The 27,972-nt window shown below is 41.2% G+C and overlaps 1 protein-coding gene across 19 annotated transcripts in view; it reads left to right on the top strand.

Annotated features, from left to right (window-relative positions):
* Positions 1-27,972, top strand: part of nbeaa (neurobeachin a) — a 98,138-nt gene that overhangs the window by 40,169 nt on the left and 29,997 nt on the right. For all 19 annotated transcript variants that reach the window (XM_085173791.1, XM_085173790.1, XM_085173789.1 and 16 more), the window contains exons 7-21: positions 1,748-1,867; positions 2,733-2,879; positions 8,656-8,853; positions 9,785-9,918; positions 10,582-10,690; positions 12,591-12,743; positions 14,589-14,757; positions 21,057-21,136; positions 21,504-21,566; positions 21,949-22,046; positions 23,920-24,012; positions 26,588-26,696; positions 26,805-26,886; positions 27,143-27,266; positions 27,396-27,588. In XM_085173791.1, coding sequence (XP_085029917.1) covers positions 1,748-1,867; positions 2,733-2,879; positions 8,656-8,853; positions 9,785-9,918; positions 10,582-10,690; positions 12,591-12,743; positions 14,589-14,757; positions 21,057-21,136; positions 21,504-21,566; positions 21,949-22,046; positions 23,920-24,012; positions 26,588-26,696; positions 26,805-26,886; positions 27,143-27,266; positions 27,396-27,588 — 1,872 coding nt within the window. The remainder of the gene's footprint in view (positions 1-1,747; positions 1,868-2,732; positions 2,880-8,655; positions 8,854-9,784; positions 9,919-10,581; positions 10,691-12,590; positions 12,744-14,588; positions 14,758-21,056; positions 21,137-21,503; positions 21,567-21,948; positions 22,047-23,919; positions 24,013-26,587; positions 26,697-26,804; positions 26,887-27,142; positions 27,267-27,395; positions 27,589-27,972) is intronic.

Below are 27,972 nucleotides of genomic sequence, written 5' to 3'. Positions count from 1 at the left end.
GAGCTCCTGTGCCACTTGTTAAATGACACAGCATCAGGAGAGTGCTGCTGCTCTCCCCCGTCTCTCTGCGCACACGCCGAATGTTGATGAGTCCAGATAAGGTCTGTCAATTAAGACCTGCACGCTGCCCCTGTACCGTGCTGTCAGCATTTTGCCACTGTCCCACACACGCGCTCACTCACATCCTCGCACGCGCACATAAACAAACACACATTACTTGATGAGATGGCCTTCCAGGGGATTTGCTGACCCAGTAGAATCCCTGCACTGCCTAACGAAGTTCCCAGTGGTTCCATTTGATAAATTTCGAAGCCACCGTGTCTCACAGCGTTCTGCCTTGTCGTGCACATGCGTTAATTCGTGTGTGCATGCATGTACGAGAGACTGAACGCTGGCAGCGCACACATTGTGCTCCCTACTCCCCACGTATACATGCACCTGCAAAATTATAGCTTCCCCACCCTCCCCTCTGCACTCCTGTTCCCCATTGCAGTCTCTCTCCAGCGAACCTGTGTGTATTATCACCAGGGAAGATGTTTTCTAATGAAGGAACACAAGCATATTGCTGTAGCCATACACTATAAAGATGGGCAAAGTGAAAAAAGAGAGAACAGAAAGCGTTCTGTTGAGTAAATGAGTTCAATACTGTTGTAATTCATGTTAGCTGACCCTCTTATAGTGAGCTAAAGTAGAGGGCAGTGAGAGTGAGCATTCTGTGTATTACAAAGATATGAATTTTCACTAAGCTAGGAAATAAAATAAAGTCTTGATGAAATCATACAGTAGTGGATACAGCAGGAGGCTTTTGTCAATATCTTTCAGTAGTTTGTGTTTATTAAATAACAAGTGCAAAGGTGCAAGTAACACATTTTGTTCACCACAGGCTTCAACAGGTTTGCTTTTACAGTAGCTTAGTAGTCTGTATGATGCATTCAGCCACCAGCAGAGCCAATGTCCAAATCAACAACATCAGTGTACCAGATATTTTGGAGCAATCAAGGCTGACAGTGTTTTTCCTTCTAGTACTTGCAACCCTGAGAGATCCCTTCACCCCCTCTGAGAAGCAAAAGGACAAAAAATAAGAATAAAAAAAGCAAATTATTTGCTTTTATTTGCCTAACTTGTGAGCCCTTTTTTGTGTTTTTTGTCGTTGTTGGTTTCACTCTTGGTTTTCCTCTCTGCTGTCACAGCACAACACCTCAACAAACCCATGACAACAGGCTATAACTCGCTCTGCATTTCAAAAGCAGATGAGGTATAAAAATAGGAAATCCCAAAAAGTGCAATTGCAGCACGGGACTCACGGGAGCTCAGGTGTCATCACTGTGGACCGCCCGACCCCCGTAGCAGTAAACATTATACGCCAAGGCCGTTGCCTTATTTCTCAGTTCTCAGTATGAATGCGTCACCTTTTCACTAAGTTTCAATTTAGTTTAAATTCAGCCCTGAGGGTTTGGATGTAATGCGTCTGATGGACAAACAACTGTCAGTAATAGCCAAGGTGAGAGCAGAGGAATAAAATAGATTAAAATACCGTTCTGGTTGTATATAAAAACGAAAAAAACAAAACAAGAAAGGTCTCAGTCGTCACGAAACAGTTCTGAAGAACTCCCACAAATATTAAAGCCTCGGGTAAAACAAAGAACATTTAGTTCTTGTTTTGGTAATTTGGTGCAGTGATGCTTTTCTTGTTTTGATTAATCATCTTGTGTGTGTTTTATTTTAATGTGTTTTTTCAATTTTTCAGTGGTATATGATCAGCATCGTCCACATCTACAACCGCTGGAGGAACTCTGAGATCCGTTGCTATGTGAACGGTCAGCTGGTCTCCTATGGTGATATGGCTTGGCACGTCAACACCAACGATGTAAGGGCGCTGATGTTGTTTGCCGTGGATTTTACGTGGTAGCGCGCACAGTTGATTATGAACGTGGAGTTCATTATTCAGCTGCTTCTATTTGACGATTGCTTAAAAAAATAGATTTAGCTTCAAAATAAGGATTTCTGCAGCACTGTCAGAAATCCAGTACTGGTCTGGCTCTACTTCACACCTCTAGCCTGTTGTGATATTGGCAGACATCTGAGGTTTGCCCTCTGCATTTGTCAGCAGGAACAAAGTTGTCCTTGGGCCTCTTTCCAACATAGCTCACCCAAACTCCAACTTCCAACTTTTCCATTTAGCAGGTGACAGGTAGCTGCACGGCCTTTGTTCCCCTTCCATCCTGGCCAGCTTTTGACATTGCTGCCAGTATTGAAGGTTGGCGTTGTTGTAAGAAACTGAGGGAGAGGGTTTTGCTGTTCACGCAGCTCATTCAGAGACTTGAAAGCAAGGGTCTCAGAAAACGTCGACACTATCGGGGTTTGTTTGGTCCAGAGGGCCCAAGATAAAACGTTTGTCCTCATTTTGAAAAAAGGCAGAGGAGTAAAGATTTCATTGTGATAAGGGCTATGAGAGCGAACGGGACAAATGTAATAGCAGGTGAGAGTAGAGTTGGGACCGAGCGATTAGGAACCAGCAGCTATCAAAGGTTTAACTGTTTTCCACCATCCACTGTTTATTGCTTCAGAGATCTTATGACTCAAAATGAACCATATCTGTCTTTCAGATCACTGTAAAGATCAGCAAACTTCAAAACATATTATTTTTCTCCAAACTGTTGATTACTCTGATTACATTTCTGTTTGATTATATCTGAAAGGTAACATTATCTTGTGCTCTGTCTTTCCTTCAGAGTTACGACAAGTGTTTCCTGGGTTCATCAGAGACAGCAGATGCTAACAGGGTGTTCTGCGGTCAGCTGGGGGCCATTTACGTTTTCAGTGAAGCTCTCAACCCAGCTCAGATTTTTGCTATTCACCAGCTCGGCCCAGGATACAAGGTGAGATAGCGCCTGCATCCATGTTTATCACCACTATAGCACATGTTCTCCAAATGCTTTGCAGTGCTTCAGTGTCACAGTTAGAACATCCCGGCCACCTGACTATTATTTAATGTTTCTATATGCTGTCGGTTTCCATTCATATTGTTGTTTATAACCTGAGGATTTTACCTGTATCATCAAAGTCTAGACTGTGCACTGGTACCTGCTGTGTGCTGATTTAAACACCAACAATAACGGTGTTTGATCAAATGTAATATCATAAATCAATCGATCTGGAAATATTGGGGCCTTACCACAGACCACAAATCTTAATAATTGCACTAAGTTAAAGTTAAAGGCAGGGTTGAACTTTAAAAAAACTAAGAAGAAGAAACTGAGGCTACAAAACCAACACTGGATAGAAGCTTGGAAAAACATCTGGTTTTTATGAGTCTCCTTGTCTATTGTGATTGTATGGTATGGTCCGAATGTGTAAACAACATGAAAGCATGAGTCTATACTGCCTTGTGCCAAGAGTTCAGGCTGGTGGAGGGGTAATGGTGTGGAGCATATTTTCTTGGCACACTTGGTACCAAGCGAGCATGGTTTAAACAACACAGCCCCACAGAGTATTGTGGCTGACCACCTCCATCCCTGTATGACCACTGCGTACCCATCTACTCATGGCTGCTTCCAGCAGGATAATGTACCAAATCATTTCAAACTGGTTTCTTGAACATGACAGTGCACTCGAATGGCCTCCACAGTCACCAGATCTCAACCCAGTCGGGCACCTTCGGGATGTGGTGGAACGAGCTGTGTGGTGCTATCACGTCAATATGGACCAAAATCTCTGAGCAGTGTTTTCAGGACCTTGTTGAAGACATTATGAAGTACTTCATCCCAGTACTAGAATATGAAGTGTGTTTAACGAGCTGATTAGAAGTAGTATTTTAAATAAGAACATTTTTTTAGGCACTTCAAACATTTATCTGTTTATAAGTACTTTTCTCTGCTGCTACTGTTGACGTGTCCGTTGTCTTGAAGTTTAAGCTACTTCTTGCTTTATAGCTCTAATGTGTGAAGCCGTAACTTCAGAGTAGGTAAAAAACATCTGTACACATTTTTAGCAATAATACCAAGTTTATTCCAGTATAGAAAAGGCACGTCTTAGAAAACTAAATGTAAAAATATACATCAAACGTTATTGTTCAAAGCCAGGCTTTTTGATAGAGGTCATCAGTAATGTAATCTAAAAGGTGCAGGAGTTTTTCCATTTGATTCATCGTGCTTCTGTCAGTTTCAGTGTCATCAACATCAGTTTGTGAAGACAGCAGCAGATGATGTTGTACAGCTTGAGTTCATCTACCTTCCTTCTCAGTGAGCTTTTAAATGCCTAGATTTACTCATGCACCTAATTTTTTTTGGTTGCACTCATTTCCTTGAGGTTAAAAAGGCACAAAAGGCAAATACAGAACTATCCATACATGCCACTGTCAAGGAGTGCAGTGTGGCAGGCAGGAGTAGGACCCAAAATGCAGGCGCTCAGACTCAAGGTGTTAACTCAAAGTCACAGCTTTAATTGGCTGGCAGGAAAAAACATAAACTAAACTAAACTGGGAAATAACAAACTAACACTCATGGGGAGACACAGGGAGATCAAGAGGGACGACGCGACACTGACTCAGAGAAACACAGGGTTTAAATACACTGGGAAGTAACGAGGGGAATGAGACACAGAAGGAGGGTACAGCTGGGAGAAATCAGGACTGAAGAGACAAGGAAAGCAGGACGCATTCACATAAGACACGGACCTTCAAAGTAAAACAGGAAATATGACATAGAGACGCAAACTTGACACGGTGGAGACAGCAACTAAGAAACACAGAGACAAACCATAAGGTAGAGGACTCTAAGAACCGAAAGACACAGAGGGAAACTCAAACATGCAGACACAGACTTACACAGAACAGAGGGTACACAGAAACATGAAGGGCAAGGGATCGAAACTAGAAAACATAGAACTCACACAAGTACAATAATACAAAAATCACAAAGAACCAAACATGCCGGGTCAGGGGACCCAGGACCCTGACAGCCACATTTTAACTTAAGTGTTTTTTGGTTGTTGTTTTTTTTTAGGACTTTGTGTTCCTGTGGTTATTAAAGTTATTCAAATGAGGCTTCACAATGTTGGGTGTTGAGCTCTGATTGCTTTAGAAATCACCGTTTCTGCCTTTTGGTCTGGCTATCAGTGGCAGCTGTGATGCCTTGCCAGCTGTCTGCTTCTTGTTTTGGCACACTCGCACGCCTCAGGCAACTTACGACTTGTTTATGAAGGTGTCCAAAGATGTCAGAATTTTAAAAACTGCGAGTCGTTATGGGGATAAGGCAGCTGATGTGATTTCAGCTGCTTATTAGAAAGAACGTATCCTTAATCAGATTTTGTTCTTTTAAATAATGTTTTTCTTTGGCATGTTTGCATGTATTAGATGGCAGCTGTGTGGATACATGAGCGATCTGGGGGAAGGAGAACAGGCGAATGGGATGCAGTAAAGATCTGGCCGGCCTGAAAGCGAAACTACAGGAGCACCGGTGAAGGGATTTGAAATTGTCAGTGTGACGCTGACGGGGAAAGATGCAGTATATAGAATGCAGGAGTTAGAGCTGTCTCTCATATACGAGCGCTGAATCATACATATGGCCTTTACACCTTTCCTTTTTTCTTTTAATCATCGAGGCATTTGATGAACTAGACTTCTCTTCAGCTCCTCCTAATGATCGCATGCATGGGGTTTGCTGTTTCTCTGCCATGAATACTGATTCCTCTCTCTGTCACAGCCCACAGTTTCCTGAGGCTGATCAGTCAGATGATTGCCTCTCTGCATGGCTTAGAATGGGCTTCTCAGATGCCCAGAAGAGACCATTAAATGGCTCAGTTGTTTTAAAGCCACAGGCCTCGGCGCTGGCATTGTAATGACAAGTGCGTGGGCTTTTCGCTCAGCCAAAGGAGGGACACCAGTGGGTCTGTTTGTGTCACGCAGCTTCCTGTCTTAACTCGAATGTAGGTCGGTCCTCGTTCCTGTGGCTTCACGCGGATGTGGATGTATGTGTGTGTGTGTTATACGTTTCTTCTTGGGTTTTGCCTAATCTGTGTTTAATCGAACTGTATCCACATATATACACTCAGTATGTGTGCGCGCAGCCGTATGCGGCTTCTTAGTCCCAGCCACTGTCAGTGTTACTGTTCAGTAATGAGGAGCAGGAAGCAGACAGACACTCTGCTTTAGCACAGTGAGGGTGCGCGTGGTGTTCCGGTTCGACGAGGCTTATGATGGCTGACACGCTGTTTGTGCTAAATGTCTGCGTGCGCAGTTCAGCACTTCCATGCTCTCCTAATGACGGAAGAAGACGGGACATAACGTCTTGTTTTTCTGTGCAGGCCACGGTTGAAAGGAAGCTCTGGTGTTATTTTTATCTTCCTCCGCGTGTGTATGTGTGTGTTCTGTATATGTCCTGCCACTCATGTGTTGAATATGTCACTGGTTACACTGTTTATAGGAGGTCCAGATGTCCTCGTTGCAGAGCTCTGCCAGCAATCTGGCCACAACTTAATTAATGAACCATGCGAGTATGTATCTGGACACCTGCATTGTGCGCTTGTGTGTGTTGTTGTGTGTATGTCTCATATGTTTCATTATAGTGACATTCACAGTCTTTTTTTGTGGTGCGAGTTGTTAATGTTGAACCTTTAGATAATTCTATACCTCAATAATGGATTTCTGTGCAGATTAACATGTGTGACTAACGCTGGCTACAAATGTCTTGGTAGATTTCTGATATTTTTGCTCTAATTCAGTTTTAGAAAGTGTTTAGAGTTGACATTTAGTTTTGAATATTTACAGATAGCCAGTCCTAGATTTAGATTTATTATTTTTTTTATAAATAGCTTCCATAATAAGTCAGGCAACATTTCTGTCAGATGCTGGAATCCTCATCCTGAAGAGTTGGCCGTCATTCAGTAAACTGTCTGGAGTTGCAGGCAGGCGAAGGATGAGCTGAATGGTTTAAGCGCGCGTGCACGGGCTCGTGCGCCGTTATCACTGCAGGCCATGTTGTATCTGCATCTGTCAGGTGCGAAAAAGGCAAGAGTTGTCGCTTTCATTCCTCTCGGTGTGAGGGGACACATGTTTTTAAGTGCAGCCGCGTAAGGCTTTACATATGTAAAAACCCGCGCTTTAATGCATGTTCCTCCTTCCACCTGACGGATATCCCCTTATGTCTTCGTACTTTGAAGAGTCAGCAAAGATCTTTCACGCTTTCAGCAGCCCGCCTTCCCTCTTTTTACTATGGCAACCTGAATGCAAGCTCACATTTGAAGGAGCTGCTTCTATACATACACACACACACCTTGTAAGTACAGCACAATAAACAGGCTGACGCTGCAAAAAATCTGCATCCTAATAAGTGCATTAATTTCACATTCAGGCTATACAATACTTTTGTAGGGCCCACTCCAAAATAAACTGAAGAGGCTTTTTATTAGTGATTGTGAAGAATTATTGCAGAATTTCAGGCAATTTTTAACAGATAAGCTTATTGACACACGCTGCTTCACAGAGGAGCTGTTTAACACGGGGTCATCAGCTCCCGTATCTGACTAAAGTAATATCTTCTTAATTCAGAAAATAGAAGCATGCTGTAATTACCATTAATTACTCTTGCAAACAATGCTGTGCTGTGAAGACTGTGTGAAAAGTGGCTTTAGATGCAGATTAGTGGCCTCTCCCGGCTCCTCTTTGCATGTCCATGCAAGGAAGCGTTTTGTGTTTCTCGTAACTGAATCAGAGAAGGTTTAGTGTAAATTTGTGTTCAGCCCTTGGATGGAAATAAGGATGTTACATTTAATGGTGCATGGTTAAAACTGCTCAGGGCATATTTTTAAATCTTTTTTTACGCTAGACCTCAGATGAAAGGTTTAGAAGAAGACGGGCCTACAGGTCTGTCATCGGCCCGCGGCTTTCCTGTGCAGTCAGGCTGAGTGAGGTACCTGGGGACCCAGACGCTTGTAGGGGGAGAGCGGCCCCCGTCTAGAGCTGCTGCAGAGGGTGGCAGATCAGTCCGCTGGCCTTTCATGTGCTGGGCTTTATACTTTGTGTGTAGCAGCACTGCTGCAGGACACATGAACCCAGAGACCTGTGCAGATAGACGGATATAGATACAGATGAAGTGCAACCTACAGTTCCCACAATTTGTGCGTGGACTAAAGAAATGCGTCTATCTTTAGACTGCGTGTCCTGGTTTTCCAACATACTGCTGTGTTACATTCGTCCATAATGTCAGTGGAGGAACAGAAAAGTGAGAAAATGATCCAAAGTAAAGCTATTTTAGATTCCAGGCTGTGTGGGTTTTTTGTTGTTTTTTTGTGGGATAAATGTAAATAATGTTTCCCTTCTCTCTTGTGTGTTTGGTGTTGGTGGACTACAAAGAGAGAGATAAATTTGGATCTCCGAGTGCTCCTCTCCCACACATCCGCTCCCCCATCCATCTCTTATTCTGGGCTAATTGAATTAGTGCCCGGGTTAGCGCTGTGTTCATTAAGCTAATGCTGTGTTGTTTACACACGGCTCATGCTGCAATTAAGCAGACTCCATTTTGGGTGTTGAACTTGTGCACACAGAGACGTGCTTCTGTCGTCTCGGGGAAAGCCATTTGTCTGTCTGATTCAATGATTTCCTCACACAACCCTTGACATCTTCTTCTTCCTCCTCTTCCACCGCCACCGCCACTGCAGAGCACTTTCAAGTTCAAGTCCGAGAGCGACATCCACTTGGCTGAGCACCACAAGCAGGTGTTGTATGACGGAAAGCTGGCCAGCTCCATCTCTTTCACCTACAACGCCAAGGCAACGGATGCCCAGCTCTGCCTGGAGTCGTCGCCCAGGGAAAACCCTTCCATCTTCGTCCACTCACCGCACGCACTCATGCTACAGGTTAGTTTGGCTTGTTTCTTCTGAGAGAGCTCGCTCTAAATCACAGCCCACAGCTCTTGATGTGTTTAGTAATGCATATGTGAATGACTGAAGTGGAATGAAGTGATTGCTCAGTGTGATTATCAAGCTAGTTTTTCATAGGCTGACTCACACTCGCCTCAATTGCATTTGTGAAAAATAAGTGGTATTTACCTTGCTTGGAGTACTGTAGATATAAGGGATTTCCTCAGTATAAGATATTATAGCTGATATGATATTTAAGAAAATATAGAAAACTGATTTTATTTTGACAGGACTCTTAGATCTTAGTTTAACCTTCTTTGAAGGATACTGCTTGTAGTTATGTTTAAGCAAATATCTTTCAAGGTTGATGGAGATCTGCTCAACCAGTGGTGCTTTTCTTTTCTTTTCTTTTCTTAAAAAAATCTGAATTCCCTCAGTTGCACAGTGTGTGAAAAATGCACCAACCATTCAGGCAGCAAATTCTCTATTTTATAATTATGAGGGCACAAAGGGAGTCCTGTTTTCTTATCCAGTTAATTTAGTTAAGGGAGGTCTTGCAGTCACCTTTTTTATGATTTTAGTTCAGTGGGTTAAAACAGCTTAAAGTGGTACACAGGTACCATTTATAGCCCTAAGGAAATGCTCCGTTTTGAGATAATTAAAATTATTTTGAAGTAAATTGTTTCACTTTGTCTCAGTTTGTCTCACTTTGTCTAAAAAAACAAAACAATAGATGCACTAAATGTGTGTGAAAAGAAGCGAGTCTTAAATTACCATATGTGGAATAAAAAAATGTCTGCAACATTTTCTATTGTTAAGTCTGCATATGAGAGCTGTTTGCTCTTTAATAGTAGACGTGAGCGTGTGATTTCTACTGTGTGAACATGTCAAATAAAGTCAGTTAAACAGTCTTTTTTCCAACCCCCAGGATGTGAAGGCTATTGTTACCCACTCCATCCACAGTGCCATTCACTCTATAGGAGGCATACAGGTCCTGTTCCCTCTCTTTGCACAGCTGGATTACAAGCAGCTCAATGACAGCAGCGTGGACACCACTGTCTGGTGAGTCATCTGCATAAATACAGAGAACCTGATGGCTGTCTGAAGAGCACTTATATCAACTGCACCATTTTTTTTCTTTTCCAGCAGAGGAAATCAGGCTGAGGCTTCAAAATATTACATGTTTTGTTTGCTATGCAGTGCTGCAGCTGATCCTGGTAGGGACCCCGAAACAAACTAGGGAAAATGAGAAGAAGTAAATATAGACAATGGTTGACATTAGAGAAAGGTAAATGTCGTATGTGGGAGAGTTGTCTTCCTTTTAAAAGAATAACCTCGGTTGTGCTGCAGGCTACAAAATAACCGATTACAGAGAGTAAAAGGAGGAAGAGCGAGGTGTTTTAGAAAGTCAACGTGTTCTCCTCGCTCCGAGATTCCCCTAAACCGCCCCATCTCATGAGTATTAATCCAGTTACATCCAGTATCGAGCAGCTTCTCCACATCGTATTATTTGCAGTCCGATTATTTAAAAAATATATCATCATGGAAATGACAATAAGAAACAGCAAAGCACCTTGCTTATTAAAAATATCTGCTGGGGTATGTGAATGTGGGTCTGAAGAGTGATGAAGCGAACACGACATGGATCGTCTTGCCTGCAGTAGTAAACATGTTTGTCCAGTAGTGATTTCAATGCAGCATTGCTGGTGTGTGCTTATGTTGCAGTGCTACTCTGCTGGCATTCCTGGTGGAGCTGCTGAAAAGCTCAGTGGCCATGCAGGAGCAAATGCTGGGCGGTAAAGGCTTTCTGGTGATCGGATACCTGCTCGAGAAGGTCAGTACAAAAGCCTCCAGGAAAGAGTTTGCATTCTATTTGAGCTCCATTAAGTTCATCAGGGGTTTCTATCAAGCTTTACTTACATTTCCGCTATATTCTCTGCTAGGTAGCTTATATGTATATAGCTATTTAAACCTGATGCGGTGTGATGCAACAATATTTTTGTCATTTGTGGTTTTGTTAAAATGTTTTGGGCTATACTGATAGGTGCTTCTTTTATTTTGTTCAGAGCGATATTAAAGGTCAAATTTAATGCAATGTTGATTGCATTTCATCAGTATTACAGAACTGTGCAAAAGTCTTGAGCCACCTGTCTTTCCTTTATGTTTTGCTTCTAATGAGCCAGAAATTCCTGATATACATGTTTGCATGTATGTTTTCAAGCTTTTTGAAGGTCTTTCAAAGTTTTATTTGGACATTGGCTGCTTTTCCACTCATTTTCAGTCCAGTCCTTGTATTTGACCATCTTCAGAGAAATGGTTTGTTTGTTAGTGTACCTATGAATCACGAGCTAAACCAGTGTTGTGTCTACACATGACACACAATTTAGCAAATTTAGCATTTAGTTACTAGCAGCCTGTCACAAAACACATTTGTTTCCCGTTTCTGTTGTTGAATCTGTAAATTTCAAAGATAAATTTGACATAAAATAGTATTATTAGTTAGTTAGTTATTTCCAGAGAGCTATTAGCCAATAACGTGGCATATTTCCACATTATACTGCGTGTACAACTTGGTGAGAGGAAAATGGACTAGTGGAGCACAAAAGCAGAAGTGGCAGGCTGAAGAATCATACAGCAGATGAACAGTATGTGAGTCAGGTCCTTAAGAAATAGGACAAAATCCAGCAAAGACCTGCCACAGGACCTGAAAGATGTATCTGGATCTTAAGTTGATCCATTTACTGTTCACTGAAGCCTCATCAGAAATGGTCTGAGTGGAAGAGTGGCTGTCAAGAAGCCATACTTAAGGAAGAGAAATGGGTGGGGAAGGCTGAGATATGCTAAATTACATTAGAATAATTGGACTAAAAATCAGTGACAACAAGTCTTATGGAGCGATGAATCCAAATTTACATATGTGAAGTTAGGAGAGAGGTACAGCAGTGTCTACAGCCATCTGTAAAACACGCTGGAGACTTTTACCATGCAGTACCATCTGCAACGTCTTTATCAGTGAAAACATTTCAGCATGATAATGATCCCAAACGCCAATCTAGTAAAAGCATACCTGGATAGAAAAACACACTGAAACACTGTCGGTCATGGATCGGCCTCCCCAGAGCTCAGACCACAATATTACTAACGTGGGATCATATTGACAAAGAACAGAACAAAAGGCAGCATAAAAGAGCTTTGAATGTCCTTTAAGAAGGCTGGAGAACTATTCTGCTTAAAGACATTACAGGAAAGCTTACCTAAGAGAGTTCAGGCTATGCTAATAAGGTGGTCATATCAAATATTGACTTACAAGCTTGTTAGAATATGATTTAGTTGTGTATATGTTTCCCGTTCTTCTAGAAAAATGTAAAGAAAGGAGCGTTGTCTCAAGGCCTCGGTGCAGTGCTGTACTTTGAGTTTTTTAACTGAATTTTCAACATATTTATAGGTATTAGAGGTTGTTGTGCAAAGATTGAAATGTGCAGAGGAAAGAGACAGCAATATCATATGCACACTTCTTAACAAAACAGATGGTGTAAATTAATTACCTGAGACCTGTGTTGACCTCTAGCTTAGGTACCTAAAATTATGTATTGAAAAGCGTCATTCAGCAGGTGATTGGCTGTATCCACGGTTACACTGGCTGTACTGTAGGATGACAGCAAATAAAACATTAATAATAAGAATTTAAATAACAGTGTTTATCAGCTTGTTATGATTGCGTGCTCTTTTCCTAGTCTTCACGGGTCCACATCACCAGGGCAGTGCTTGAGCAGTTCCTGTCCTTTGCCAAGTATCTGGATGGTTTACCTCATGGAGCGCCACTCCTCAAACAGCTCTGTGACCATGTCCTCTTCAACGCTGCCATCTGGATACACACCCCCGCCAAGGTCTGTTTATTTTCAGGCATCTCCTAAAAATGTGTGCGAGTGTGTTTTACATGACCTTGCCGCAAAGAAAATAAAGGTCTGGAGGCCTGTAAAAGATAACCAGCAGAGGGAAGAACATAAAACATAAAAAGAAAGCAAGAGATACTGTTTTTTTTCTGATTATTGTGTACTCTAGGTTTGGTCTGAATTCGGGAAAAAAGAGAGACATGTAAACATCATAAAAGAAAAATGAAGGAGGGGCTGATATCTCTCACTGGCTTTTGCCCTTTACAATAATATAATAAACAAGGATGGAAAAAGACATTGGGGGGAGGGGCTGGGGCATTACACAGAAGAAGGACAGAACACGCGAACGAGGGGAAACAAAAAGAAAAAGTGACATTTGAAAAGACCTCGGGACAGAGAGCGATGTGTTGTTCCTCTTTTCCTCCTCACTCTGAACTTGATGTGGCATCGCTGAAGGGCCCCTCAGCTCTTGCCTCCATTTATTCTCAAATCTTCCTGGCTCCCTGTCTCCTTCCCTCTGACCCTGTGAGCTGATTGGCCTCTGGGTATAGCGGTGCAGCCGACGGCGTCCTGGAGTAAAAACAGAAGCTATGCAAGCTTCTCAGGAGACGGAGGAGTGTGCGAATGTCAGAATGCAACACTGTACAAATACAGCGTATTGAGCTTGGCTTTTATCTCAGGGATTCAAAGTGACTGAAGTATGTGATTATATATTGGGTTTTTTTTACCTGCAATGGAGTGCCACTGCAGGAAAGACGATAAGTTCTTATTACATGATAATAATTAAGAAGGGTCACAATAAGAACAGCATAATAAACATACTAAGCAGCCCCACACACACAAGAAATCTTAAAATCCTTTAATCTTAATTCCTTTGTACCGTTCTGCCTCCTGCTGAGTGTTATTATTTTCTGCCTCTCAGTGTATTATCATTACCTTCGTTATTGGCAAAAATAGCCTCGGTCATGTTCAGGACTTAATGAAACACTTGAAGAAATCACATGTGAGTCACATCGCCCGTCTCTCATAATGTGTCCCCTGCTCAGTTTTAAAAGAGCCCATTTCTCCTGGTAAACACATTCCTTTCAGAGAGGGAGGAATATATATTCTTCTTGTTTTTGTTTTAATAAGCCATTGTTGGAGCAGCGGAGCCCAAAGTGTTGCAATACGATCAAGAATTTTCGTATGTTCTGCTGAGATGGTTTTAAATTGCACCAGATAAACAGCTTAATGTGTGAAATGTAATATAATGAAGGCCATTTAAGTCATCTGAGTGCACTCTCCTTTTTAGATGAGCTGTGATGTGGTATGGTCAGGCAGTGGCACCCTGCTAATTTCATCCGTTTAAACAGAGCTAACTCGTTAAGGCTGGTCCTTAGCGTCACGGTCACTGTAATGAGCTCAGAGATTTCTGAGCATACAGCACGCTCCAATCGAGGAAAGTGCAATTGAGAGGATTGGTTAGTGGAATATCAATAGAAGGGGGGGAACTTTTTTTTTTAAAAACGGAACATAAAAGGAGGAAAGGAGCAAATTAGAGATTGGAGAACGCACGCCTCAAATGCCAGAGTCAGTAACTGGCTCCTCAGATGAGGCTCGAAGAGCTTCAGGCACAGAAACATCAAAATAACGCAAAGCAGGAAAACACTGGTGCTTTTACTGGAGGGAAGTTTCCGCTGTGGCCGTCCTTTCACTGTTAAACAGCTTTTTTCATGAATATCATAAACACAAAGTGATGATTTATTTCTCTGTCCAAACTACTTGTCCGTCAACATGCGCATATAAAGACAACGCACGTACCGTGCATGTATTGTTTAAATGTATTTTGTGTATATCCAGGTCCAGCTGTCCCTGTACACATACCTGTCATCGGAGTTCATCGGCACTGCCACCATCTACACCACCATTCGCCGCATCGGCACTGTCCTGCAGCTGATGCACACTCTGAAGTACTACTACTGGGCAATCAACCCCCTGGAGTGCAGTGGAATCACCCCCAAAGGTCTTGGTATGTTTGCAGTGCACACAGTTTGCATGAACACAAAGGCATGCTCGCTGTAAGAAGAAAGACAAGAGTGAATAAGGAGCAATGACAGTCCCTTAGGCTCACAGCTCACATGCTCACATGCTCACAGTATTTCCATCACTTCACCACTAGGGACTCAAAGACAGTGCATACGGTGCACTCTGCCACACACACACACACACTAGTGATAAATTGTGCGCAGGGGTTCAGTATCAGGTCCAAGGACAGTTTGTTATGTGGACTGAGCCACAGCTGCTCTGGCTTTGCTTCTTTAATTTTTTTTTCTAATTTGTCAGATCCCATCCTCTGTGATTCAAATATATAAAGAGGCTGCTGTCACACACATCACAGAACTAATACAGTTACAGCCAAACTAATGCGCAGTTTAGCTGGTCTATTACCTTAGTTTAACAGACTTTCTAGCATTAATACATGACCACATAAAGGCTTCCAGTCGTCTATCCAGGAAGTTTCTTTTACTGTGTTTTGCTCTAAATCTCCATTATTTCTAAATTAATATGATAATTGTTACCTTTACACGCCTGTTAATGACTTCCTTCTTTCCTTGGTTGCGTTAAAACGCTTCGTCTCCTCCCTCGTGGCGTTGTTGTTTTTGTTGTCTCGGTTAACAAATGACTTTCACACTTAAAATAGAGAGTAAATAATTCAGAGCTGAGACAGAAGAAATTTGCTAGAATATACAGTAAAATATTCTCTTCTTAAAAGCCTGACACTTGCCCGTTTGAACCACATCAGTTTAACATTTAAACGACTCTTAAAATCATGATTATGTGAGATTTAAGGAATGTTTTCTTTCACAGTTATGAGCAGTAATTTTGAGCTTCTTGTTAATCATTTTCATTTGATTTTTATTGTGCTGTAATAGTGGTGCACTTGCTTTTTTGTTAAAAGACGGGTCTTGCAAAAGAAAATGTTTTAGAAATGCAGCTCAAGAGGTTTTTAGATTGTGAAAGGGAGTTTTTGCTGACAGTTGAAAACTAAAGGTCACCTCAATACCTGAATAAGTGATTAACAACTTCAAATTGCCGTACAAATTTGCAGTGACATCGTACTCACAGTCATTTCAAATAGTTAAAGCTATGAATGTATATACAGTAAAGAAAATTATCATTTCTGCTATATATTACACAGTTGTCTTGATGTATGCTCAATCATCCAGGTAAGTAAATCCCCCAAAGTTGAGTCTGTTCATCTGGACGTGGTTTTTCAGTGGGAGAAACTATTCGTCACTCATCCAAGTGACTCTAAAAATAAACTGAACTTGACCTAACCTAAATCTTTGGACTAAAATATAAATTTTATTAAGATATCTACATTATGGGCACTTTCTTTTGATCACCAATACTTTCTTTTGCAGTTCTCCACAGTGTGAAACAGATTTATGCCTCCACAGTATGAGTAGTACATGTATACACACACAGACACACACATATAGTTTTTCTCAACAACCACTGGTTTTTATGGGAATGGTTGAGCAGCTTCTTTTGTGTATTTAAGAGTGAATAAGACCATTTCAGAAGCAGGCGCTGCATGTTCTCTTTTCCAGCTGCTGCATTTTATTTCTTAAGAACAGAACAGGTGATAGCTGTGACACCTGTGTAAATAAATCTTTTATATTTCCGTAAATGTACCCACACCTTGTGCTTCTTGTGAATGCAGTGTTTTTGGAAAAAGGTCTCAAAGATTTGTCCATGTTTTTTTTTTTTTTAATAAAGCCACTATAAAACATATCTATTTTAAAATAACACAGGGCTGACTCAGATATTCAATTTTCTTTGCCTTTGTAATAGAGCAGGGAACAGCTAGCAGTGCTAGCACCGCCGCTGTTGTCACGCTCTGTAGCAGCAAAAGGTCGGAGGAAGTCTCACACTTTAATCAACCTCTCCTTTTGCCCGGGACCCTCCGCTGACTATGAGTACGCATCCCATGTCTCCATGGTAACAGACATGTGATTGGCAGATCCAAGGGAGCTTTTGGAATTTCTAATCAAGTGGCTGTCTGGCTTCTTTTCTGTTTGGCGATATTACTGTTTGCCTGCTGGGATTTAGCCCCATAAAAAAAGGCGCAGATAACAGTATAGCAGCAATTAGCCTCAGACACATTCGTACTGTAGTTCAAAGCTAAAAGCAGCTAGTTGTGGTTTGAAAGCCTGCAAATGTATGCACTTGACTATACTGTATGAATGTGATATGCACTCATTTGCATAGTAATGGACAGTTATGTTGATCATACCATGAGCTTTGTGGATAAAAATGCATTCAACTAGCTGAAGGAATGGGCTTGAATCCGAGTTGGAAGGATCATTTTGTATTTTTAGTATTTTCTTTTTCGTCTTGCACCAGCCTTGGACTGAGCTTAAAATACCAAATTCCTTTAACTGTGTATTTTACAAATGGCTAAATTAGATGGTGGTTGGAAGTTCCAAGAAAAGAGTGTGTAGTCTTCACAATAAAACCTCTTGGGTCTTTTGCTCTTAAATTGCATTAACTATAATCAGATGTCCTCCACTGAATTAAAAAAAAAGGGGGGGCTCTAAATGAATTACGCTCAGCGGACACTTAACGTATGACTTGTTAGTACCAGGCTGGAGCTCATTTTCCCTCCAGAGCTGCCTTAATTCTTCATGTCAGAGATTCAGTGAGGTCCTGGAAGCATTCCTCTGACATTTTCTTTCTGCATTGACGTGATAGCCTCAAAGAGTTTTGTTGTGATGAGAGCCTTCTGTTCCATCACATCCCAAATTTGCTCGCCTGGATCTGGTGAATGGTGAGACCATTTGATGACGGTGAACTCCTTGTCATGTTTCATAAAGCATTTTGATATGATTTGAGCTTTGTGACATGGTGGTACAGGAGGTGGTACACTTAAATTGAAGGACATGGTGTGCAACAATAGTCAATCAAGTAGGCTGTGGTGTTTAAACCATGCTCAGTTGGTACCAAAGGACCTGAAGTGTGCCGAGAAAATATCCTCCACTGCCCATTACGCCACCATCAGTCTGAACCGACTATACAAGGCAGGATGGAGCCGTGCTTTCATGTTCATGTTTCACACTAAATTTTGATTTTGTCATTAAAATGAAATTGATCAGGTGATTATCAATTTTGGCAAGTTTTTGTTTAATATCAATTGTCCCTATTGTGGTCTTCTGTTGCTTGTAGTCGATCTGCAGTCAGAGATGCTCTTCTGCAATAATACCTCGGTTGTGACGAGTGATTATTTGAGTTACTGTTGTCTTCCTGTCAGCTCAAAGTAAACTGGCCATTCTTCAGGTTGTTATGAGCTGACAGGTATACCTAATAAAATGGCCAGTGAGTGTCTTAGTCATGACAAATCTCTTTTATTTCTGTCTATTCACTTTTTTCTTTATGTATTAAGCCTCGTTCAGCCACCTTTCGTGACTTGTTCTATGTACTTTGTGTTAATTGTTGTAAAATGGGCAAATCTTGAGGAAATTCATTTTCTTTTTAGATCAAATCTGAAGTGTGTGTTTGTGTGTGTGTAGTTGTGGCAAAGGGCCCAAAGTCAGAACAAAATCGCACCACTTTAAACCTCTTTATCTCTCGAAAGCTTGCCATTATCCAGTTAAAATAAAAACTACTCGTTTGTTATCGTAAATTAGACTAGATAAAACTGTGCAGCCAGACTAGGAGCACACAAAGACGAAAATTAATTTCAAAGAGTAAGTAATGGTAATTAAACCTGCCCAAGGAAATCTGTTTAGAAGAATATAAGCTTTATTCAAGGCGTCTTATGACAAAAGAGCTTTAAATAAGGAGGTTCCACTCACACTGCTTTCACCTGGTCATTTAATGCAGAGTGGCTGGGTAAACATGATGGATGGTCAGTGTCACCGTTCAGGCTACACGCACCAGCTTGACAGATAAGGATGATGGATCGCAGTGGATTGCTTGGGTGTCATGTTTTGGCTCCGTGAAGAGCAGGAGAACAGACTGAAACACGTACACACTCGCGTGATTGAAGGGCAACAGAGCGTGACAAAGAAATGGAGGGACAGGCTTCACATCGTCTTCCTTTCACACCCTCGGCCTTTTATGTTTCTCGTGAGCCCACTTCTGCTGGCTAAGCAACAGTGGGTCAAGTCTTGCTTCTGAGAGGACGTGGTGCATTTTATTCCGTTTACAATAAACACTGTTTGCGATTGTATTTCTCTTCCTTTGAGGAATACATAATAAAGGATAGTTTCAAACACCCTGACACAGCAACGTGTGAAATGACAAATGCACACAAACTGGACATCATAAATGTTTACTGGTTCTAATAAACAGAACAATTCTGTCGGGAGTGATAAGGACACATAGCATTTGAGGTTTATTGGGTTGCATTGTGGGTGCTTGGTTGCTAAAGGCATCAATACAAAAAATAGATTAGTTGAGGAAAATGGAGAATAAGTAAAAAAAAGTAGGAAAGGAAGAAGGGAACTTTATCTGACTGCAGTGGATAAATATCCTTGTTTTTGAAGGGTGGGTCTTATATCATTCTTGTTTTGATCTAAATCAATGCATTTTTAGGCTGCCTGGCACCGCTTTCCATTAGCTAGTTATTTGGCAGCTGTTTTGAGCCGATTCATCACAGCTATAAATTCAACTGTATCTGACGTGCACATTAAACACTTAAAAAAAAAAAGAATGAAATACAGTTACATCAATTAAAATTTAATGCCATCATCTGAGTTGTCAGTTTTTTTGTCTTAATCATTTTAAAAGTGATAGATTTGTGAAGCTTTGACGGAACTAAATGTCAGAAGGAACAAACACTATTGCTCTTTTTGCGTGTGTGTGTGTGTGTGTGTGTGTGTGTGTGTGTGTGTGTGTGTGTGTGTGTGTAAGTTGCCCAGTTCTAGATGTATCTGCTATAGAAAGCATGCACCTTTTCCTGAACCTTAACAGAACTATAATAATTCAATTTTAGTTATATACCGCCAAGTCACCACAACAGTCTCCTCAGTCTGCTTTATATTTCAAGGTAAAGACACCACAATAATACAGAGAAACCCAACAATCAGATGACCTCCCTATGAGCAAGAACTCGATAACAGGGGGAAGGAAAAACTCCCTTTTAACAAGAAGAAACCTCCAGCAGAACCAGTGTCAGGGACAGGCGGCCATCTGTCGTGACTGGTTGGGGATGAGTGGAGGGAGGCGGGACAAGAAACACACTGTGGCGCTCTCAAAAATACATTTGAAATCATTTTTGCATCATTTGGTTTAAAAAACAAACAAAAAATGGCACAGCATTAAATCAACAGGGCGCTGCTTTCATCTTTACATAGTTCTACATTGCTGTAAGTTAATCTTCATAAATTAAACTATGCAGATAAATAATAGAAAATCTTTCACTTCATTCATTGTACCAGCGTGATGGATGTGACTAAAACTCGTAACAGAGTAGTCGACAGCTCTTTTCCCTCCTGCATACAGTGCAGGTTTTGCCACATTGGAAAAATAATTGCTCAAGGGGAGAACATATCTTTTGACAAGTATGTTGACCATTTTCCTGAAGCCTTCATTACTCACAGTGTTTAATGGGTGCACATTTTTGGCCTAATGGAAGGGGAATGTGTTGGTTATTTAAGGGCTTCTTTGTGTGCTCGGTGGATTTGCAGATGCGCTGTACAGGCTCGTTTTTACAGACGTTTGAGTTCGCGATGGACAGTTCAATAGTACCACAGGCCAGAGTAAATACTTGTATGCTTGATTTTTGGGGTGAAGTGTCCCTTTAAAGAACCCATTGGCTAATAAAGGCCTGTGTCAGTTGAATGAATGAGTCACGGCAAAATGGAGCGCTTGAAGAATGCGGCCGATTTCAGACCCTTGTGCTGTGCGTCAGATGCTTTTGTGTTTTTTAAGCTCGATTATCTCTGTGTAAACCACCACAGCAAACAACTGATCCAGTACCAAAGCTGTAAAGTATATACAGTGGATTACAGCGGTTGTTTGGTTTGGATCACATTGTTGTGAATTACTGCGTCTTTGCTGTAATACGTTAGATTAGTACAATCATAAAATATCCAAATTGCCACTAGAGTTAATGACAGTTATTTACAGTCATATAGCAGAGTGAGTGTGTGCGAGCGTGTTTGTGTTAACGTGTTTTTCTCTGCTCTCCAGGAAGCCTAATAAAATCCAATATCAGTAAACACCAAGGCTCAGTGGTGGGCTTATTTAGCCGATCATTATCGAGTTTAAAAATGTATTTTTAACAGGAAATTAATTTTGTGTTTGCGCGTCTTTGTCTAGATGGACCACGACCGTCCCAAAAGGAGATCATCTCACTCAGAGCCTTCATGCTCCTCTTCCTCAAACAACTCATACTCAAGGTAAAATGAGAGAAACCGATTTACCGTGATCTTCATCGCATAAGATCCGAGAAATCGCTTCTTTTTTAGCTTTCTTTTCCTATTATGTCCTCTGCTGTTTTTTCTCCTGGGGACTGTTGGCTTAATCTAAAATGTGTGTGTGGAGAATTGCATTATAGATTTGCAGTGTGAATAAAACACTGTAGCTTTTGTGTTTGTGCGCTCTGATATTGATTTGTTCCTGTATTTGCGTGTGTGTAAGGAGGTTGTTACTGCTTCATGTTAAAAATGCAGCCAGGAACAGAATTAATGAAGCGGTGTGTAGTTAATAAGAGGTAAAAAACAACAGGAGATCACGAATGTTTAACTGAATGTCTGGTTTTCACAGGATCGGGGCGTGAAGGAGGACGAGCTGCAGAGCATTCTCAACTATCTACTGACCATGCATGAGGTAAATGCTAAATTCTGTATTAAAATAGACACTGAGAGAGGGCAAAAGAGGGAAACGGAGAGACTGTGAGAGCGGTTGAGTGGAGCTGGTGGCAAAATGTGCATTATAATTTGTGGGCTGAAGTTATGGTCCACTTAAACGAGTGAGTGTGAGTCAGCTTCAGTGCTGTGACCGCATGAAAAATGGAGCAACAATGAACTGAACAGAATGTTCTCTTCTATAACAATTATATCTATTCTTGCTCTGAAATACCACCTGCTATTCTGTAATCCACCCCTCCGCGTCCACCCTTACAACTCTGTCGTTGTCCTCTTAACCCTGTGTCCGTCTGTCCCACAGGGCTTTCTCCATCTCACCTGCTTCGTCTTTCCTTTCTTTGCAGGATGAGAATATTCACGACGTGCTCCAGCTGTTAGTGGCCCTTATGTCTGAACACCCGGCGTCCATGATCCCCGCATTTGACCAGAGAAACGGCATAAGGTGAATGCTGCTCAAACATCTGCATACACATTAAAAAGGTTTTACACAACACCAGAACCTGAAAAAATAAGTTTATGGTTAGAGGTATGCTGTTTGTGTCAACATAGGCATCCATATGCATCTATGTCGATATCTATATTAGTATTATATATTATTTTGTTATAATAAAACCCATGATTTATTATGAATAATTAAAGTAGATAGTGTGCCTTCAGAAAAGTGTAATATCTTTCATAAATCCCCAAACTGCTGCGTCATAGATGTTGTGTTTCTTATTATTATTACTATTTGCCTCCTTGTGCTCTTGGCAAACTTTTAAAAGAGTAGGAATGGTAGATGTGGTTTATACATTAAAAAAAATCATTTTAGTTTGTTTCTTGGCAATTTAGTGTTTGAAATTAAAACAACAGGATGCTTTCATAAGGTTTTATAGGTGCATAAAGGTTGAAAATATGGCAGTTTAACAAATTGCTACTTGGTTACCAGGCAGCATGATAGCGTCATAATTTCATCATGCGTAATTTAACTTTTGTAGATGAGTTAAATGTTAGTGTCATAAAATAAAAATTGTACAATGCTTTTAAAGGGTGATATGGGTGTATAAATGCTAAAAACTGACCATTTTAACCTGTTGGCAGGTGGCTAGAAGGCAACATGATGATGTTATATAATCTGATGTAGATAAGAACCTTCGGGAGTCTAAGATTTACCTATGTGCCAAGTTTGGTTGCTCAGCTCCTGGTGGTATAGGAGTTTGGGCGGATGGGCGCATGTGTTTCTTTGGTTCATAAGAAGAGTTCCTTTGTCACAGCAGACTAATTGAATGTGGGAAAACTGAGATGGGATGAGCACGACTGATATAGGATTTTTAAGATCAATATTTGGTTATTTATATATCTGACATATTGGCCAGTTTTTTGTGCAATTTTCCAATGCACAAAACATAAACAGATATGTGTAGATATTCAAAAGCCAAATATTACTTATGCTCTGCCTGACTGCCTAGCTGGTTTTATTTGTGGTGTTGCAAACGCTTGTGCCTTCTGGTGGACAAACTGTGCAATGTCAGTATTCGTGGTTGAAGGGTGTTTCTCCCATCTCTTCTTTACTTTTTAAAGTTTCATTTATTGGATGTTATAAATCCTGATACTGATATATCAGCACCACTCTAGTAATTACCCTTGTGTCAGTCTGTTCTGTTCATCATCCATAAAATGTGAATGTTTTCACAGTGGGCTGCTTTACAGTAAAAGAAGGGGGAGGGGGGGGGATGTGTTGGTTTTTGGTATGAAGCCCCTTTCTAAAACCAGTGAAAGATTTAGACATGGATTTAAAATTTACTCAATAGTATTAGTTTAATTGTTTAATTCAGATAAAATTCCTGTAGTTTCACATTGTAATGTTTCTAATAATGAAAGAGATTCCCTACATGGGATTGCTTTACTAAGTGCTCAGGTCAAATACTATATATATATCTATCTCGAGTAGCTCGAACTATGCAGCCTTTATCAAAGACATACCCTTGCTGTGCTTGTAATTCCCCCAAAGCACAACGACACATGGATGTCTTTTTGGTTGCTATGGTAACTCTTCTGTTGCTAGAGAGCTAGTTGCAAACTGTGGCTTGTTCGTCTTTTTTTATTTTGATGTACTGTGTGCACGCTTCTTTGAAGAAAATGCTTCAGTCAGCGCTCATGTTGCAAACTGTGACTCTTAAGAATGTTTGCTGAGTTTCAGGCAGCAGGTGTTTACTACACAGCGAAGAACCCCTAATTTTGCTCTTGTTTTTTTGTTTGCTTGATGTTTGCTATTGTAGTAAAGAAAGATGTTATAACTGTCTCTCTGACCCGTGACTCTGTCTCACATGTTACAGGGTAATCTGCAAGCTCCTGGCCTCTAAGAGTGAGAGTATCCGGGTCCAGGCACTCAAAGTTCTGGGCTACTTCCTCAAGCACCTTGGTCACAAGTCAGTACTGCTTGCTGAGCTTTCCTGGTATATTTCCTTTGTGTGGTTTTCTGCAGCACTGAAGTGAGGAAGTACTTGATATTTTCCTATAATCCTTTTATCTTTTACTACTAAACCCCCCCCAAAATGCTGCATCAGTGGAGGGAGGTGGAGATGTGCCACGCATAGTGTAGGTTTGAGTGTGTGGAAAGACACTGCAGTAAATCTGCAACAGTGCAGTCTCCACTGAACCTTAGAAAGACTGTTTGTTTGTGTGTACACCAAGATAATGCCCTCGCCATCATGTCCAGGCGGAATAATCCTTTTGACAGTGTGCACTGGCAGGGAGGTGGAACCTTGATGAGCAGCAGTGAATGCTGGGGGATTTATTCATCCCATGTGACAGCCGCGCCTCTCGCTGCCTGACATGAGAGCAGGCTGCCATAATGCACCTGAGCCCTGCACCGTCAGCCCCCCACCTACTTAACATCTGCTTTAGCCAAACATCCCGTAGGGCTGCCCCTTTCAGTCTACATGTCATTTCATTGCATATGGAAATTTAATATTGATCCTAATCGGTACATCAGTCTTAAATTAAATAGTAAAGCCAATAATGCATACGTTACAGTAAAGTAAAAAGTGCTTTTTCCTAATAATCTTAAAATATTCTTAAATATACTGAACATTGTCAGGTGGGATTAGATTTACTGATAATCTGATTTCTCATATTAAAAAAAGAAAGCACAATAAAAAAATCAGGGTTCTGCCATAATAACGTCTTAAAAGGCAGTGACATTTTGAATAAAAGATTATCTTACCCTGAACTTATCTAGACATTTCCCAGCAGAACTGCATGTTAGAATATAAATGTCTGATGTAGCCAGAGCAAAATCTTTAAAGTTCATGCGATGTCCACTGTAAGAGCGATCTAGGTAGCTGTCGACTTTATATTTAAATAAATACACTTCTGCTGCTGTGTTTCTTGGGAAGGTTTTTTCCAGCTGTCAGTCAACTCAAAGCGCAGCTACTCCTAAAAGGCAAATGGCCTACTTTAATCATGCAGTGTAATGCAGAACTGTGCGCAGGTCTTGAGCCATCCCTCAAGTCCTTAAAGTGGTCTTGAGTTCTCCAGACTTTTCAAGTTTACCAAGTTTTTTTGGACATTGGCTGCTTTTTCAGCCATTTTCAGTCCGGTCCTTGTACCTGACCATGTTCAGCTGAGCTATCTACAGCAGTATCTGAAAGTTATGTCCTTAAGGAATAGGAGAAAATCCAGCAATAAACTGACACAAGACTTGGTAGATCTAGGTTCCCTGAAACCTCATCAGAAATGGTCTCTGCGGAAGGGTGGCTGTCAAGAAGCCATACTTGAGGAAACGGGGAAAAAAAGAGTGAATTGTGCCAAATTACACAAGAAATGGACTAAAAATCAGTGGCACAAATGCAGAAACGCGCCAGATTTTGATCCACCATGCAATGCCATCTGGAAAGCAGCCTTTTTTGCCAGAATGACAGTGGTCCCACACACTGTCAGTGCATTGAAAGCATGTCTGGATGGGAGACTATTAGTCATGGATTGGTCTCCCCAGAGCGCAGACCTCAACATTATTGAAGTGTGGGTCATTGTGGGAGAGAACAGAATAAAAGGCAGCAAACATCCACAGAAGAGCTTCAAATGTGCTTCAAGAAGCCCAGAGAACTATTCCTGAAGACTACTTAAAGAAATTACAACAGATTTTGGCTCAGAATTGTACAAACACTGTACTTTCATGTGTGTTTGCACGTTTCAGTAAATCGCTGGATCTTTTTTCCATTTTCCCTGCAAAATATAAAGAAATGAGGAGTAGCTCAAGACTTTTACACAGCACGGTAGTTTAATACCTGTCATAGTCGTCTTCACTGCCATCCTCCACAATAGCCTGCCAGACTCGGTAACAGCTTCTTTAGTACAGTTACACTGAATCTATAGACTTGCCTTATTATGACAGCCAGGTATATAGATGATGCTTTTATTTATGAGCCATTTTGCCTCAAGTTTATTCCATTTTTTAAAACAAAGTTGGAAGTTTGAGCTGTATGTCAAAACCAATTTCTCTAAATGAGAGTATGTTTTTGGAAAATATAATTTAAAACGGCACAATAGTAGCTAAAGTGACTCGTTATTTTCACTGTATATGCGCGTGTGATTAAATCCTCCAAAGGCTTTGGTCAGGAATATGAAGGCGCTTCAAGCATTATTCATTTAATTCAATTGTAAAATATTCAGAAGTTATTCATCCCTGATTTCTGAGCCTCTCAAGTTTAAACCCTCTTATAAGCACAATTTTTACCCACCGGCAAGGTAACTAATAAAAGTTAATCATTCACAGCCATATGAGCATTGCCCCGCTGCCTCCTATGGTGTCGTCGTATTGTTAATGCCTCTTGTTAATTTCTCTTGTTGGTATTCAATTCGTATCCTCTCTGGTCCCATCATAGCTGACAGGGCCACATGGTGCCACCTGCCAATATCAGACCGTCACCCGGTCAGTGACAATCAGTGTCAGTTTCAACTGTCATAAAGCCTTTACAAATGTGTGTGTTTGTTTCCCTGCAGGAGAAAGGTTGAGATCATGCACACACACAGCCTATTCACGCTGCTGGGAGAGAGGCTGATGATGCACACCAACACCGTCTCTATCACCACCTACAATACTCTGTACGAGGTAGGTGAATGTCAGTAAATATAACAATGGATCAAGCCATCGGATCTGAGTTGTTGGGATCTGTGTGTTTATAATTTAATGACTGCTGTCAATCTTCTAACCGTGCAGATTCTGACTGAGCAGGTCTGCACTCAGGTGGTTCACAAACCACACCCAGACCCTGACTCCACTGTCAAGATCCAGAATCCCAGTAAGTGCATAAGCACTTCACCTCGCATCTGTGTCTCTCTGCGGTCTTTGGTCTGCCAGTAACGGAGTGTTTTGTTTGTTTTGCCTTTTCTTAATGCGAGTAAACAAACAACAAAGCGTAAATTGAGAAGCTGACACTGCTGCCATCTTCCACTTCTTGATCTCATTCCAAATGCTTTAAAAGTATTTGCTTCTCCTTCTCTCTCATCTTGTTCTTCTCTTACCTTTACTTGGTTTTCTTTTTACCTCACACCCAGTGATTCTGAAAGTGGTGGCCACCTTGCTGAAGAACTCCAGTCCCAGTGTGGAGCTGATGGAAGTCAGGAGACTTTTTCTTTCTGACATGATAAAACTCTTCAGTAACAGCCGCGAGAATCGCCGGTAAAAAGCACACAAATCACTGTACCTGCACTTATCCAGCCGTGTTCATTAGCTCCTCACTGTGGCTTTTATTTTGAAATCAAACTCATGCTACAGCTCATCTCACATGCTGCCTGTTTTGTGCACCAGCTGCTTGCTGCAGTGCTCCGTGTGGCAGGACTGGATGTTCTCCCTCGGATACATCAACCCCAAGAACCCAGAAGAGCAGAAAATAACCGAGATGGTGTACAACATATTTAGGATCCTTCTCTACCATGCCATCAAATACGAATGGGGAGGATGGAGGGTCTGGGTGGACACCCTTTCAATAGCACACTCCAAGGTAAGAGTGGGACATGCACAATTCAATAACAGTTCCCAGTAGTCTTATTTCGTTTAGTACAAGTATAGCTTGTTATTTCGATTATGTTATTTCTGCTGTATTTTATATTTGGTGGTATGGCTCTGTCCTGAGACTTCCAAAGCCTTTCATGTACATACATGAATGCCAAAGATGGCGAGGTTGCCAATAAGACCGAGCAAGAGCAGTGAAGGTGTCAATAAAAGCAAACGTGACATTAGTAAAAATCAAAAATGGCAAATAAAAAGGAGGTGCTGTAGTAGAGGGGAGTGCAAAGTGGCTTGCAGATTGGTAACAACTACAAGCGAGTTAATGTGAGATTGTCCAATAGGAGCCTTAGATAGGGCTTAAGCTCATGTGGGCTGC

The sequence above is a fragment of the Neolamprologus multifasciatus genome, chromosome 10 (assembly GCF_963576455.1).
Source record: "Neolamprologus multifasciatus chromosome 10, fNeoMul1.2, whole genome shotgun sequence".
NCBI classification, from domain to species: Eukaryota; Metazoa; Chordata; class Actinopteri; order Cichliformes; family Cichlidae; genus Neolamprologus; species Neolamprologus multifasciatus.
The sequence above is the reverse complement of the archived record's forward strand: the minus strand, read 5'-3'. Positions and strand labels throughout refer to the sequence as shown.